At 37.8% G+C, this 17,914-nt stretch overlaps 1 protein-coding gene across 2 annotated transcripts in view; it reads left to right on the forward strand.

Annotated features, from left to right (window-relative positions):
* LOC126469997 (uncharacterized) overlaps positions 1-6,441 on the forward strand; it is a 406,280-nt gene extending 399,839 nt beyond the window's left edge. For both annotated transcript variants that reach the window (XM_050097453.1, XM_050097454.1), the window contains 2 exons: positions 2,565-2,713; positions 3,648-6,441. In XM_050097453.1, the coding sequence (XP_049953410.1) occupies positions 2,565-2,713; positions 3,648-6,048 (2,550 nt within the window). In that variant the 3' untranslated portion in view covers positions 6,049-6,441. The remainder of the gene's footprint in view (positions 1-2,564; positions 2,714-3,647) is intronic.
* The last annotated feature ends 11,473 nt before the right edge of the window (positions 6,442-17,914 follow it).

The raw sequence follows: 17,914 nt of genomic DNA on the forward strand, positions 1-17,914 counted from the left end.
AGGAAATAGCCTGACTGAGGAACAATGCTGGTGAGTGATAGCCATTCTGTGTAAATTTTCAGATGCTCTCAAATCCAGAGTGCAGAAAAGGTAGACCAAGCCATCCAAGGTATAACACTTTATCAGCACTGGGGATCATACACCAATTAGGCAGTGGTCATATAGAGTGCTGCCTGCTGAATGAATAATACAGGAACAAGTGTAAAAGATGCTGCAAGATGACATCATTAAATCTCCAGAGGGCTACTAGTCTTCTCCTGTGGTCCTTGTGAAAAAGAAGCATAGCACATGACATTTCTGAATCGACTATGACAACTGAACAAAATGAAGAAGAAAGAAATCTATCCATTGTCATGCATTGATGACACCCTAGACTGCTTGAAAGAAGCAAAATATTTCTAAACTATGGATGTGTAGGCAGGCTATAGGACTGACATTGATGAGGCTGACTCGGAAAAGACTGTCTTTATAATTTATGACAGACTCTGTGAGTTTAAGGTTATATAATTTGAAATGTGCAATGCTCCAACCACCTATGAATGTATGGTGGATATCCTCTTTAATACCTTAATTGGAAAATATGTCTTTGCTATCTAGACAACATTGTTGTTTTTTCAAGAAATTTGAAGAACATCTAAGCTGCCTGCCAACCATGTGAAAGTGCACTCAGGCTGCAGGCCTCTGTATGAATCCAAAAATATGTCTCCTAACTTCCTAACTGCCCAAGAAATAAAAATCTTGGGGGAGCTAGTTTCTAGTGCAAATTCAGGAAGGTGCTGAAAAAATGATAGTTAACATTTCCAGATTACCCTTAAAATCCAAAATGATCTATTTTACAACTGAGAAAGAGTACCATGCAGTTGTGTGGGGTAACAACAAGTTGCAGCTCTATTTATTTGGTAAACCATTCATCTTTGTGATGCACACCTTTCTCTATGCAGGCTGACTAACCTAAATGATCCATCAGTTTGTCAGGTGAGATGGACACTGAGGCTTAAGGAGCACAATGTCACAGTGGTGTACAAAGGTGGATGCAAACACAAGATCATGACTGCCTTTCAAGGAATCCTTTGCTGGAACACAGAAGTGTTGATGGAATCTCAGTCATCACTGGATTAAAAGGTACTGCTGCCCAGCAGAGGGAAGATCCAGCTCTGCTGAAAACCACAGAAGCCTTGAAAAAGGAGGAACCAACCAAAGGAGAATTCCAATTAACAAACAGAACATTGTATAAGAGGAAATATGATCCATTGGGGCAGATATTGTTGCTCATCATCCCAGCTTCTACAACCAGCTATCCTGAAGCATTTCAACGTTACTCCAACATCTCACAGAATGCTTTCATAAGATGTTGGCTAGTACACTCTTGGTGTATGTTGGTGTCAGATAGAGAGATAGGGATACAGTACTTCCTGTATTGACATTAACATACACCACAGCAAAGCAAGACACTACATGATTCACACCATTCTTTCTGCTCCATGGTTGTGAAGCCGAAATGACAATGGATACATTGTTCCTGTTTTAACCGGGTAATACTCAGGATGAATATGTGAAACACCTTATCAACAGCATCAAAGAAGCAAGGCAGATAGCTGGTTTAAGGAACCTAGACATGTAGGAGGAAGACTGAGAGCACTATAATGTGAAGCACCAGCCAGTGAGATGCAGCCCACGAGACTGGGTATGGATTTTTACACCAGTGCAGAAAGTAGGACTTCCACACTTCTTTTGGCCATATCGTATCCTTTGTTGCTCATTGGATGTCACATATGAAGTCAAGGATTATGATTCTTCATCAAGACGACAAAAGGACAGAGACATTATTCACGTCCTCTGCATGGAGACCCACTTGAGAATCACTAAGCTTCTATGGAATGGGCTACCATCTATGCTCACAGTAGTGAAGACAATATAATGGCATGACCAGAACACAAGGACCCACCAGTGCCACTACATAGAGAACCATTGACAAGATCTAGGTCAAGGGCGCTGTAGTTGGCTCCAATGACAACATCTGAAACAGTGGGTTGCTGTTTCTCCAGGAGAGTTATCAGTGCTATGAGCTGTGGTGCATGTAGTGTGAAATAATAGTTACCATTACTGGCTTATGTGCTGCAGCTCACCAATTCAAGCCTGTTACTTAATATTTATCTTTTCTTGAAGTATGTTGTGTTTGTAATGTTTGTATATTATGGAATATTTAATCATTGCATAAAGAGCAGCATTCTGGAGTATTTGATGTTTGTATGAAGAGATGCAATCTTCATCCAGAAGTGCAGTTCTGTTCTGACCCTATGTTGGTTACAGTTATAAATGTGCTTTCAGTGTTAAGTGTTGTACTTCGTTGATGACCTGCCTGCAGATTTGGACCCAGTTGTGATTTGAGGTGAAAATATTTATTTGCAGTCAACTGGGTACTTTACTTGTGATACTTAACTCATTTTTATTTGTTTCCTGCCTCTAGTTTCTCTTGTAATTTTTTCTCTGCACTTACATTCAAATGCAGAATAAATAATCCAATCTTTTAACTTTACACTATCTATGCTGTTTTTTGAAATCCTAGCAGATACTGGACACCACGCAGAGTGGGTAACCTATATTCACCAAACCCAGGTGAAGATGGGAATTCAAATACACACAGGCCTACATCTGGCTGGAGCTGGTGTCGTTTGCCCTGGGCTCGAGGCAATACAACCAACCAAAATACCAGGTAATGTCTGTTATGGAAGGCAGAAAAATAAATAATTCAGGTTTTCGGGTTGTAAAATTCCTGCTTTAATAAAATAAAATTATATATGTGTGCTAAAGTATTTTCAGTCACTGGTGATATTGAAAATATATTTCACTGAGAACAAATAGGATTTCTCTTTTTAAACCAATCTGCCACTGTCATATCAACAAATAAGCTCATTTCTACGAAAGAGAACATCATCTGTAAAGTAGCAAATGAAGCTCTGTAGTCTTCAGGTTGTTATATGTTGTTTTGAGGGGGGTTTGGGTTGTTGGGGGAAGGAGACCAAACAGCAAGTTCATTGGTCTCATCGGAGTAGGAAAGGACAGGGAAGGATTTTAGCCATGCCCTTTCAAAAGATCCATCCCGGCATTTGCCTGGAGTGATTCAGGGAAATCATAAAAACCTAAATCAGGATGGCCGGACGCGGGGTTGAACCTTCGTCCTCCCAGATGCGGGTCCAGTGTGCTAACCATTGCACCACCCCATTTGGTTTGTAGTTTTGAAAATCCTGTTCTGCAGAGTAACGCTTATTTTGGAATTCTAGTAATCTGGTATGAGCACAAAAAATGTTTGCTCGTAGTACTTCTCATGTCCACACTGAAATTATTAAATAGAAAAACCCTTTCAGCAGCATCCATTCATAATTGCAGTAGCATAGGCAACTTACAATTCAATTATCCATTATCTAACAATAAAAGTACTTTATTACATCTCAACAACAGTCATATAAGTAGAATAATTCACAACCATTCATTTTTCCATATCTTTTGTATGTAAAATGTTAGAATAATCCAAACGTGAGATTTTTCTGAACTAACAAAACATTTCATATAGTATTAATAAGAGAATGATAACAATTCATTTGGCTTAAATATAATTCATTTAACTCTGTTTTTATTTAAATTTTCAGAGAAAGCAGTCAAAATTACCGGAATACCACTAGCAGTCCAGACAGTCAATATGGTTTCAGCAGCCGTCCAAATCCAGACGTGCATAACCACCAGGCAGAGAGGAGAGTTGGTGTTGCATCTGTACAAGTGGAGAGTTATGGTCCAGGTTACTACATGTGGGGACCACCACCGCCATACTCAAACCATAGTAGTCCAGCTCATCATGAACCTATCCTTGGAGTGCTCCCACATTCTAGTTCTATGAGCCCACCATGTGTCAGTCATGTTCACAGACACTGTCATGTACAAGGCCAGTTTCTTGGAGAGCAGAGCTGCTTTGCCAATTCACAGCTCCAGGCAGCAGGCTCCAATGACACAAATGTGGAAGAAGTTAGGAAAAATGTGCTTACTGAAAATTATACAAATGCAGATGAATCAAAATTACCTGCTTCAGCTGACAGTAGCAGTGAAAATACTAAAAATTCATCAGTTAGTAGAGAAAGAGTAAGTAACACACTCCCAGTACGAAAAGCAAAGAAGAGGATAGATATTTCATCTGTGAAATCAGTTGCTAACATACCATTTTCTATTGATCAAAAGAAACAGCACACATCTCCAACTCATGTTGTTGCTATTAATACAACATCCAGTTTCCCACGAAACAGTATACAAGTATTATTTGGTCAACAACGTCAGATAACAGAAGCATACCGCAGTCAAAGTATGTCTGAAAAAATAGCATTAAATGATTTTAATGTTGCTGATAAATTGACTCCACATCATTTGGAAACGACTGATGGTCATTCAGAGCCAGAGGATGATGGAAGACTGCCAAATCACAGCTCACCACAAATGCAAGGTGTGGCAAGTTCAGCTTTTACTGTACATGAAGCTCCACATGGAAATGGAAATGGAAATGAACTAACTGAATCTGAGGTTTATTTTGCTGATGTTTCTTCTTGCTGTAATGTGTCTGTTCACAATGATGGGCCAGATTCATCTTTCTATGATGAAGCTTCAGCTCCACAGAAACAAAATGTTACAGCTTCTTCAGCAGAAGAGCCTATTGTTCCCAAACCAGAAGTATTACACCAAGTATCACAGTGTTTTGCCACATCAGATAAAAGTCATCATCTTAATATGAAGCAAACGGGCATACAGCAAAGAAGCAGTGTCACAACAAAGCATGTTAATTTAAAAAATACTTCAGAAAATGAATTGGCATTATCAGAAAGTGCTAATCAATATCATAACAAGTGCAAGCATGAAATTATTGATTCTGAATGTAAAAATCCAACAGCTGATATTTTTAATCACCGAAAACATACTTTATCAAACAGTTGCTTTCATTTCATATTAACAAGACAGAGGAGCCTGTCAAAAGATAATTTGTCAGTGGGCAAGCAGGAAGCATCACATCATAATAATTTATTGTGCAATAAGCAACATATTGAACTAAAATCTCATGATGATTATGACACTTCACAAAATATCCAACAGTCAGCCATGTCACTTTCAGACTGTGAAGCTGGTGTTACTTCTCATGTACCAGATAATAATGAAAATTGTTATACATGTCAGGTAACACACTCTCTGCCACAATGTGACAATTTTGTAGCAACGAACAATTACAATCACAATTCAGTATACTGTAACAATGATGTTGTCATAGGAGATACCATTACAAGCCCAGAGCCCTCATCAGTTCTAAGAATACCCAATGATGAAGTATTAGTGAGCAACAAGAATAACCAGGATGAAACTCCTTGCATCTCAGCAGTGCTGCAGCTGAGTAAGCTTCACATACATCAGCAAAGGAACAGTATTCATAAAGCTAACAGTGAGCCTCTAGACAGCTTTCCCTTGCTACAAAGAAATAAACATTTTCTGGCTCCTGATGCACAGTATGAAACAATCCCTGAACAGCCACTGCAAATAGCCAAACCCCAGCTTTTACACACTCATAGGCATCACAAAAATTTTATTACAGTACATGACACCTTTAATGGAAATAATGTGGTAAACTCTACAGGAAGACTTAATGCATCCCACTGCACAAACTTTAACTCCCCATCATCATCATCTCCTAGTGACAGATGTTTAAATTTTTTGGTCCCTACAGTGACTAATGTGGATAGCTCCATGAGACTGTCAAATAATCCAAACAACATCAACAGTAGTAGGAGCTTCGTAGAAGGATTGTATCAAGTAAATGCCAGTACTGAGGAAGAATCTGAGTCTCAGACACAGCAAACTTCAACCTGCTACAGTGATGCTACTTTGGACTCTGGATGCCATAGTGGATCTGAATTTGCTGCCAGTCACCAGAGTGGCAGCACAAGAGGAAGAAACCATAGTTCTAGATCAGAATGTGGAGGAGAAGTAATGGGTGTTGTCACAGTTCGTTCAGTTAATGTATAAAAGTACAAGAAGAGGAACAGCTGTTTGGGTCAAAAACATCCAGCTGAATAAATTGTATATAAGACTAAAATGCAGATTTCTTTCAGTCATGAAATGATTCTTCCTAGCACATCAAAACTGAGATACAGATTCTAAAACTGTAACATACTCTATATTTCTGTGAGTCAGCTCAGTTTTTGTTCAGTGTATCATTTGTTGTTACATATCACATTGATATTTTTGCTGCAGCTGTGTTGTTTCTATGTTGAAGCAAATAGGAGGATAATTCAGATGCCATTTTAAGTACAAAAATGCAAAAAAAAAATTATCTACACATGTTAAAAATTGTGTATTACATACTGTGTAAAAATGAGTATTTTTTAATGTTTTAAACAAAAGAATTTCTTATTGTTACCTCTATTTTGTTATTTACATGTGATTTTTTTTTCATTCCCATCATTGTAGTGTAGGAAGAAACAAACCTGCATTAATCTGGTGAGTACATTTAGTAGAAGATCTATCAGTTATGTCTTGACTTGAATTTTGCAGCAAGGGGTCTTCAGATATATGAATCACTACCTAACACAAATTTATGTGACAATGTTTATCCTGCACTTATTCATAAATTATGACTATGGAAGTCTGTCAGAAGTTATTTATATCTGTAAAGATTCATGATATTTTTAGTGTTGTAAAAAACACTGAAAATTGTCAAAGTTCTTAATGACAAAAATAGTACTAGCAAATGCCAGCTAAGACTGTTCTCTCATCTAAGTTCTTATACTGTGTTACCAATCCCTGTAACACTTATGAGCAGTCAGATTTGTCTGATTTTACATGACATAACAGAATTTTTGTGGAGCAGCCAGACAACAACAGTGACTGTGAGAAAATGTAATGAATAGTAGATTGTTGTCTCTAGCTGGACAAACACATAAATAATTGTCAGGTTTGAAATGAAAGGGCTTGCAGAATAGCAATAACACTAGCAATAAATAAAAAAATAAAGAGCCAAGATATTATAGGCCTGCAATTAAATATGAGAACATCACAATGTATCAAGGAGCTTAATAAATAGACTAAATGAACATTTAAATAATTGTAGGATTAGTGGGATGTATAGTGATTGTTGCTATGGTGAGTACTAAGAATAATAAAACAGTACAGTAGGAGGATTAGGGTTTAAAATCCCATTGACAATGATGTCATCAGAGATGGAGCACAAGCTTAGCTTAGGGAAGGATTGGTAAGTAAATCTGGATGTGCAAATGAAGATTTAATTGCCATCCTCCAAAATATGAGTCCAGTGTCTTATCACTGAACCTCCTCACTTAATGAAACAGAACAGGGGAATGGCTGAAGGTCTAGAGGTAAGGCAATGAACGTGAATGTGAACTAAGATGTAGTAGAAAAGCACCAAAGATTACCTGAATCTGGTGTGGCACAAGGAGAAAGGATGAGATGGATATAGGAGATGGGATAGAGGCAAGTATAAACCAGGGGCTAGTGGAGACTGAGTTCAGGAGGATGATGGGAATGCAACTTACGCTAAGAAATATATTTCACAATTTGATGTTCCAGTTGATCCTTGGGCACTGTATAGTGGTAACATTCATCTGGGTAAATGGTCAAGAAATTAGCTTTTCATATCAATCAAGAGTTTGAAAAGCTAAGCAAATAACCTACAAATGTCTTGTGTTACTGTGAACTTCATTGAAAATGACAAGTATTTATCTTACACACTAACAGTGAAGCAGAAATATATAATTTTGGCAATTGAAAACTGATCTTACAAGGTCTGTTCAAAAAATTCTGGGACTTTGTCCACAAAATTTTTCTACACTTGTCTTTTAGTTATTGTGCATGGTCTCCTTTGAAATACTCTCCTCCACAATTGGTACACCACTCCCAATGCCATTTCCACTTTTAGAAGTGGTCTTGGTACGCCTCTTGCTGGATCATGTGAAGCGCCATCTGCATAGGGTTTTCTGCTTTGGAAATAGAAAAAACATCTGCAGGGACCAGATCTGGAGAATATGGAGTATGAGGCAGCAGCATGATTTTTTTAATGCAATAGTCATGCACCAACATGGATGAATGTGCAGGTGCATTATCATGATGGAAGAGTCATGAACTGTCTTGCCATATTTCAGGCCACATCCTTCTCACATTTTCTTGCAGGTATTACAACACATCCCAATAGTATCATTGATTAACAGTTTGTCCTTGTGGCATGAACTCATGATGAATCAATCCTTCAAAGGCAAAGAAAACTATCCTGAATGAGGGTCATCTTTAACTTCGTCTGGCCATTTTTAAACTGTGTGAACCAATCCTATCACAAAGTGTGGCTTAAGCACTCATCACTGTAGGCTTCCTGCATGCATCATTTGGGGTGCCTCTGTAAAAGTTTTATTGAGTTTCACGGAAAATTAATTGCAGACGCGTTGCTCCTCGAACTCTGCCATCTCGAAATTCGCAAACTGTGTGACACAACAGCACTGCATGATAACTGACTTACAACAATGAAACTTCTCGCGGTTAAACATCAAATACAGGTGTGTGCAGGGATGCCAACTGCATTTTGCTCCAACACGCCACCGGAGCGAAATTACAAATGTTCTGAAATTTTTTGAACACACCTCATGCTTAGCAGTGACAAATATGAAAAGTACAGTGAACACAGAAAACTGTAACACATGGAGAAAGGTCACACACTTACTTGTTCAATTGTGGTAAAAAGCAATATTCAATACTTGGTTGACATTGTTGACTGAGTTCAGAGTGCTCAACATTATGAAAGTTATGAACTTCTGTTCAGTGCTTGCTGAGGAAACAGTATGCAAGCATATCCACTGCAAATGCCCTGGCCAATTTACAATCTATCTGACCATTTGAACTTGTAGTAAGTATTTGCTAGAAGGTATATATACATTCTCATTAGTGGCCTTGCTGCAGTGGTAATACTGGTTCCTGTCAGGTCACTGAATTTAACTGCTGTTGGGTTTGGCTAGCACTTGGATGGGTGACCATCCAGGTCTGCTGAGCGCTGTTGGTGAGAGGGGTGCAGTCAGCCCCTGTGAGCCAGTTGAAGTGTTGCTTAGTTAAGAGAAAGCAGCTCTGATCATGAAAACTGAAAATGGCCAGGAAAATGGTTTGCTGAACACATGCCCCTCCAGATCAGCATCCAGTGATGTCTATTGGTCCAGGATGACACGGCAGTAGGTTTGTACCATGGGGCCTTCTGAGACCTGTTTGGACAGAGAGAGAGAGAGAGATAGAGAGAGAGATGTAGACATTCTCGGAGGTTTTCTATAAAACTATTCCAAACATGGTCATTGATTAGTAAATTTAGTGGTTTTTCTATCATATTCAACAGTGACAAAGTTCAGAACATGGTGAAGACAGCATAGCTATTTATGTTTGTAAGCACTGAAGTATCAGTGGTGATGCACAAGTTTGGCTCAGAACAGCAGAACTATGGAAAGCACGCTTCCAGCATGAGTGGTAGTTGATAGCAAAAAGGCAGAAGCTAAATTATCATAACAGAAGTTGAGAATCCAAAGTGAAATCCATAATGTGAACAAATGAGAGCCAAGCTATATACAGATATCTTAATTTTACGTACTTACAGCTTCATAAACAAGGACTTAAGTGTGTATCAGAGGCTTGAAGCAGCCTTCTTGTTGTGTGCAAAGTGTCATAAGCCCCACATATCATGCTTAGTTAGTTAGTTAGTAACATGTTCCATAGATCATTTGGACAATTCTTTTACCAAAATTATGTGGAAAAAGTCAGTTTACACTTTACAGGATATGCATACACAATTCAGGAGACAGACACACACACACACACACACACACACACACACACACACATAGTGCGGGATTTGTGACTGTACACACTTGTACCTCTGAAGGAAAAAATCAGAACTGTAGATTTTGAACTGTGGTACAATAGAACTTTCACTGTGGTTGAAGTGATATAAAACATATGTTGTACTCACCTTTTTAAAATGCTCAGAAAAGCACTAAAATAGCGTTTTAAGAAGTATAAAATTTAAAAAAAGACTTGGAAGATCACAGTATCGCAACCTTTTTTTTTTTTTTTTCTGTCTTCAATATCTATAGGATTGATTTGCAATTTTTCTAGTGATGTTTAACTTCTATGATCCTTGGTATTGTTGACTTGACCCCATGTATGTAAGCCAGAATTCTGTTGGTGCGTCTTGTTGATGGTAGCCTGCTAATGTGCCTGTAGAACTTTAACCTTCTTTTTCTGACATCTGCTGCTACTGCTAGGTTTGACATCTTTTCTGTGGTTTTCCAAGAATGTAATCTGTACCCCTCTTCTGTCAGCTTTGGGATGAGAATTTTCCTCCTGATTTTGTGTTCTTCCTTCAGTATGCTTTCCACATAATTTTTCATAAGGGAAATCACTTCCATACAGTATTTCAGGCTTAATGACTGTGTTGCAGTGTGTGACCTTTGTTTGAATAGACATGCATTTCTTTTATATATGTCTCACACTCTGCAGTTAGCTCTCTTAATATTTTTAGTCAAGTTTTCTGTGAGATCTTTTCTCCTCCTGTAGATTTGAGAATTTCGTGTAGATATTTGAAATGTGTAACTCTGTTTATCTTGCCATACTTTGCATCTAATTTTTATATACTTAATTTTGAGTAGAAGAATTCAGACTTCTGAAAAGAGATTTGCAAGCCAACTTTTTCTGGACATTCTCTTCGTATTTCTATTTGTTTGGTTGCTATTGCTTCATAATTAAAGAGTATGAAGTTCCATCAGTGACACATGAACATTTGTTTTTTAGTATTTTTGTATTTTTCTTAATTTCTGTGAAGGATGTTGGTGCTACTTCTAGCTGCTTAAAGTTTTGTGAAGTGATATTTTTAATATATTCTCTTGCTTCTTGAAGCAAACCATTTAATCCTATACAAAGTGACTGTTAAAAGTGCCTGCTACTTTTGAATTATCAGTTACAACATTATCATTTAGTGTAATTGTTATGGTATCTTGTACACTGACTGGCTGTCCTGCCTCCCATTTGACAATATCCCATATAGTATTAACCTTATTATCTACTTTGTTAATTCCTATCAGGACACAGATTTCTTGATGTTTTAATGACTTTCCTTAAAATATTATAATATTTTTCCCTAGTATGCAGGTAATGTCAGATCTTGACTTATTTTGGCCTTTATATAAATTTCCCTCTTCCCTTTACATGAGTTTTTAGTTCCCTTAGTTATCCTTGGATTGCATGATTTCTTTTATGAATCTTCTGGAAACTTTTTAGAAAAGCAACTTTCAAATATTTACACAAATTTACTGTGTAATATCATTAGCATCTCTTATATGTATACCCCATCCCATACCACCTCTTTTAACTTACTCTAAAAAGATTGTACAATTCTCATAAATAAGCTTCACTGCCTTTTATGAACCTGCCTCAGATTTTTAAGTTGCTGTATTGTTTACTTCCATTACATCAGCATCATGATCAGATAGTATATTAATAAATGGGTACACATTAACTGTTTCAACCTGAGCACTGTCTACAAAAATGTTATCAATCAGTTTCCTATTATCTTGCTGAAAACTAGTTGGAAAATTGACTACTGAAATTAGATTGAAACACCCTAATAATAATTCTGGTTCATTTTTCTGGTCTACATCTTTTGAGAAATCTGCAGTGCAATCATCACAAACTACTAACTGTTACTTCTTGTCTGACAGGTAGCTCAACAATGCATCTAGATTTCATATAAACAGCTGAAAGTTTCCTAGAGGGGATCTCTAGACTGTTAAAATTATCAGAGAGATATTCTGCAGTAGCAAATCACAAGCACATGCTTCTACATTCTGATCAACACAAAAATTATTTGTTTCAAGATTTTCGATTTTGTGTCCACCTTTAACATATGTTGCAGCTCCTCCTTTTTTATGATAACTCTACACAAAAATGATGTTAGTCTATAAACGCTGATATTGAACTTCTCCATCCCTGTGAATACTTGGTGTTCAGAGAATTTAGAATTCTCAACATCTTGTAGGCGTACAAGAAGCTCATGAACCTTGTTTTCCAACTCCCTAATATTCTCATCAAACAAATTAATTTTCTTTTTCTGGAAACTTTAACAAATATTATGGCCCAGTTCTGCTCAAATTTCTTTCAGTACTGTCTGTCTGTGGCCAGAATCTGACCTAAGAAATGTGCCCCTTTGACTCCAGTTATAACAGGAATTTTGTCTTGAGTGCCCCACAAAAGAATATTTCAAAGTCTTAAGCTTTGAAACAAATAATATTTCTTGCCATCTCATCTAAGTAGATATAACTGTCATGTGATATTAAATCACTCCTCCCTTAAATTAGCACATAGGATTGATGTTGCCTGGGGTTTTGCCAGGACCACTGGGGAAGGGTATGGCTGACACTGAGATCCTCAGCCTCATTATCTAGTGGGAATTCAGTGTCTGGACAGGTCAGTTGCAGTGAGGATGGTGGTGGTACAGCTGGTCAGTCTACACAGGTTGTGCTGAATTGCTAGGGCCTGTTTCCATTAGAGTGAGTAGTTAGAGTTGCTATGATGACAGATCAGAAACTACCTTCATTGGTGAGTATCTCTACTCTGTATATTCCATAGAAAACATTCCTCTAGCTAGCGGGACTGGAGCTGGGGTCATAATATGGGTTTCCAAGTCTTTGACAGTCCTAAACAGGAGTGTGGTTTGTATCAAAGCTGTTTTGATGTTAGATCAGCTGATCATATTCAGCGGCCATCTCAAAAACATGGCACTCACTGTGGTACCTACTGGCTGATCAACATAAGTATAATCAAACTTAGCTCATGCAATCTACCTTAGTTTTAACTGTTCCCTGCATTGCAAATTGTACTGGACATGCATGCCAAGTATACGACTGTTTAGCTGATTTCAGTAGAATACTTGCTTAAAATTTTTTTTGCACATCCTGCTCTGGGTGTAAACAATTATTAATATTCTGCGCAAGACTTTTCTAGGTTGCTAAATTGAATGGGAGATGGCTCTAATGATAGTGATTGTCAATTTAGTAAAAATGACCAACTCAAAATATTAGCTGTCACTAGCGAGTTAGCTACATGAAGTATTTGTATTCTAGTAGCAGAATGCGTAAATACTTTATGAGTCATTTTGTCCATTTTAATGCACTCAAAATCTGAAATTAGTTTTGACCATCATATGTATTTTATTCTGCCTTATGCATTTTGGCCTTACACCATTCTATAAGGCTCTACAAGAGAAATATATGAAAGGTATCAGTAAAATGCATTGGTACAATTACATAGAATGTACATTGTAAATATGGAGAAGCAAACACACAGTGAAAACCATTGATAAAGTACACATCGTAAAAAGCTAAGGAAGCTAAAACTCACAAAAATACAGAGTGTCTCAAACATTTTGGGTCAAACCAAAAGAGGTTATATTGGGTCCACAACTGATTATACTGAATTGGGGAACCAAGTCAGAAACATATGTTTATTGTATTATGGACATACACAGTACACATCATGTAACAACAATGTAGCTCATAGTGATTGCTGAAATTGACAACCACTGGTCTCAACAAAGGCATGGTAATGGTGCATGAAGTTCTGCTGCACTATCTCAAAGGTCCCTAGTGCCTGTTGGACCAGGAGGCAGGCATCTTGGACATTGGGAAGCAGGTCTTCAACCATTTCTGTAGGGGTTTCATACTCCAACATCTTGATGTAACATCAGAGGAGAAAGTTCAGAGGTGTGACATCTGGCAATCACACTGGCCATGGGACAGGACCTTCCCTCATAATCTAACGATGACTGTACATGTTAATGGCTGGGGCACCATTGTGTTGAAATTGCATCCTTTCATGGACAACAAGGGGTAAAGACTCCAAACAGTGGAAGCACATCTTGCAGGAGCTCATAATATGGACCATTCAAATGGGAAGGCAGCAAATAATGTCCTGTTAGGTGATCTTGGAGAATGTCCGCCCATACAGTGACAGAGTCATTGCTGGTGGCCACCAGTATGGATGGTCTGGGGATTGTCCTCACACCAGAAATGGCTGTTGCGACTGTTAAAAACACCATCATGGGTAATGAGGTCTCATCCATGAACAAACAAACTGTATGATGTTTGGCACTACAGCGGATAATCCATTCACAGACATGAATGCAGTGCTCAAAACCCATTGGTCCCAGTGCTTGCACATGCTCTTTTTGATAGGAGTGTAATACCTGTTCCACCAGTACTCTCTACACTGTTTCCTTTGAAGTGTGCATTTCATGGGCAGGTTGATGGGTACTTATTGCTGGATGGTTGGCCACATGATCCAACACTATCTCCTCAAAGCTTGGAGTTTGGATGGCACTCTGTGCTGTGAACAATCCTGTCTCTTGTAAGTTGGTATCCAAAGAGATAAACATCTTCCAATTGGGATGGTGCCTGTTGGAAAAGCATTCTCTGTACATTTGAGCTGCTTTAAGGACACTACATCCTGCTGCACCATGCATTAAATACACGTCTGCCAACTCTCGTGATGTATAACATTCCATCTTTGACTACATGTTATGCACTGTACACAGTAACACACCTCACCATTGGCACATCACAAGCTGTGTGATGCAATGGACAGCTGACACGAGGGATATGGTTAATGTGTTGGAGCAATGCATGCAGTTACCACATGACATATATGCTATGGGCTAAATTGAGTGCAGTATGTCTATCTGGTGATCAGAGGTGTATGCTGTTTATTATATGCTGCCTGTTCCAGTGTCCAACAGACACCTGAGATACTTACAAGAGAGCAACAGAACTGCATGGGCCATTGCAATACATGCATTGAGACTGGCAGTTGTCACTTTGAACAATAACTATGAGCTAAGTTGTTGTTGTGTGTTGTACATTGTGTGTGTCCATAACACAATAAATATGCATTTGGTGCCATTGGTTCCCTATCTCAATACAATCAGTTGTGAACTCACTATCAACTGTTTGATTTGGAACCAAAAGGTTTGAGACAGCCTGTATATACAATGCTTTCATATGTAAAATGTAAAGTGAAGTTGTCAAATATGGATACAGGTCTACCTTACATGATGTCATTTGAGTGTAAACTGACTAACTGCACATGCCAAAGTATTGGGTAAAGAAGATCGCTAGAGGATGGTACTGTTCAGCAGTTATGAAAGTCATATTGTTTTAAAATACAGAAATACTGATACAATCAATTCATATTATATAGTATTTATATACATTATATTTCATGTACTTTTACAATTTTTTTAACTGTGTGTTTGTGTCTTCCATTTTTGTGATAAACATTTTATGTAATTTTACCAATGTTTCTTCACTGATGCCTTTGAGAATGGCACAAGTCTGAAACATGTAAGGCAGAATAAAATAAACATGGTGGTCAAGACTAATATCAATTTTTGAGTTAGTATTCTGCCTACATGCTTACACCTTTCTTTTATATTGATCTAGCCCATTAGTGGAATTTCTTGACACTTGTAAGTGACTGTCTATCGCTGAGATTGCGGTAGTGACAGGGAGCTGCTGCATCAGTATCCTAATTAATCAGGGACACAGCTGCTTCTGTTACAGCCTGGAACTCTACCTCATATTTATTAACAATCACCTTGATCACTATGTTAGTTGGAGCTCTGTTGACTGTTGATATTAATGTGGCAATGCACACAATCATGTTACACTGTTTTGTGTATACTACCTAACTATGCACATGTTGGCCAAGTGGCCAGACATGTGACAGATAAAGCACTCTGCATCCCATTTAGCCAATGACTTCTCTTGTGTTTGTTGTAGAAGTCAGGACATTACTACAGTAACTTATGAGTATCTGAAAGTGATAACATTGTGTGAGCCATGTCTTTCATGTGCTGCTTGTGCTGGAGACTGATGACACATTATAATTTATGCTCTTGTCTTTGAATGTCTACCAATACAGTGGCTTAACATGATTTGCCAACTACCTTACTTTTTAATTTAGGCCTTGTGACAGGGATGCAGCAAAATTGTAGGCTTGTGTTGGTATCCCCTGACAATAATTATGACTTTTGCATGTCATCAGACGCGCTGCTAATTATCAGATTTGGCCACAAAGAGTTTGCTGAATAGAAGAAGTAATGTTGAACACACATACTATTTGTAAAACTTCACAGAGAGGTGGTCTAATGTTTTTAGTACTTTAGCTCTTATATGTTTTTTGGGGAGTAAGCACTCAACTTCATTAATAAAACACATTGCATGATTCACATGAAAAATTATTCTGTCTGAATAAAGCCTGAAGATCAGTGACTCATGCTGTGTAAGATTTACCCAGTTACTTCATACACTGATTAAATTTCATAGTTGTGGCTATGCTATGAGTTTTCTTACTGTACAGGCTAGAAAGTATATCGTAAGTTTCAGAAATTTATAGATTGCTAGGCTCAGCAAACAGCTGTAATTTTTTAATTAATTCATATATTTTACTACCTGAAGAAACGAAGGGTACAAATACTTCACAACTTACATGAATTTAGTTGATACAGATAAACTTTCCACATTTCTTCTGCTTGGTAAAAACTGTCAACAGACACTTGTTGTGGTGATCCTGACATCAGTCTGTTGCTGAATTATGGAACATGTTTTATGTTCATGTATTACAACATGCCCAGAGAACAGAAATCTCCTCTATAAAAATCATCATGGATTCCACAAAGGAGACCTTGAGAAGCTCAACTCCTTATTTTTGTCCAGCTTGATTCAATGTTCCTTGAGTTCAGGGAAGGATTTGATGCAGATCCGGACTGTTGTTTGGTGAACAGAATATGACATTATCACATACTGGACCAGGTATGTGGTGTATTTAGAACTTCCTTGGAGATATAACTCATCACATGATTCTTAAAAGGACAAAACTGACAGATGTAAAGGTAATTTCAGGAGCATCCAAAGAAGTGTGATAGGTCCATTCTGTATACAATATATGTAAATGATCAAGTGGTTAACATCAGAAGCTCAATGAGGTTGTTTACAGACCATGAATTTGTCCACAGATAAATACCAGATCCAGAAGACTACTGAAATGCAGGAAGACCTGCAGAGAATCAATGATCGATGCAGGGATTGACAGTTGGTCTTGTGAGAGTTTAAAACAGTGAAGGTGGTCATTGTGCAAGACACAACTTGCCTGCATAACAGAGTTAAAAGAAAATTATCTTGTGTCATGTAGAATAATCACTGACCAGTATATGTGACCTTGGTCAGGCCTTATATACTGAGAAGAATAATGCATTGTATGTAATAAAGCTAGTACCCCAATGAAGTGTGATAGGGCTGCTACTGTCTACAACATGTATTAATGATCTCATGGACAACATTATAGGCTCTGTGAGGCTATTCGTAGATAATACTGTTATCAAAAGGAGGATTGCAATGTCATAAGACAGTAGCAAAATGCAGAAAGATCTGCAGAGAATTGACATTTGATGCAGGGCTGACAGTTGACACCAAACAAATAAATGTAATGTATTGTGCATAAATAAATGAAGAAACCCACTACTGTTTGATTGCACTATTAGGGAGAAATCACTAAAACATTAACTACTGTAAAATAGCTAGGGGTACCACCTGGAGTAACCTAATGTAGAATAACAACGTAAAACAAATCACAGGAAAAGCAAATGCCAGGCTAGAATTCATTGGAAGAATTTTAAGGAAATGTAGAGGAAGGTGGGATAAAGTATCCAGGATGGCAAATGTGGTCATTGCATGTTTTTTTTACCAGGACAGTGCTGACGTCTAAAAAGAAGTGGTCAAACTAGTTCTAATATGCACCATCA

This window comes from Schistocerca serialis, chromosome 3 (assembly GCF_023864345.2).
Source record: "Schistocerca serialis cubense isolate TAMUIC-IGC-003099 chromosome 3, iqSchSeri2.2, whole genome shotgun sequence".
In the NCBI taxonomy this organism is placed as follows: Eukaryota; Metazoa; Arthropoda; class Insecta; order Orthoptera; family Acrididae; genus Schistocerca; species Schistocerca serialis.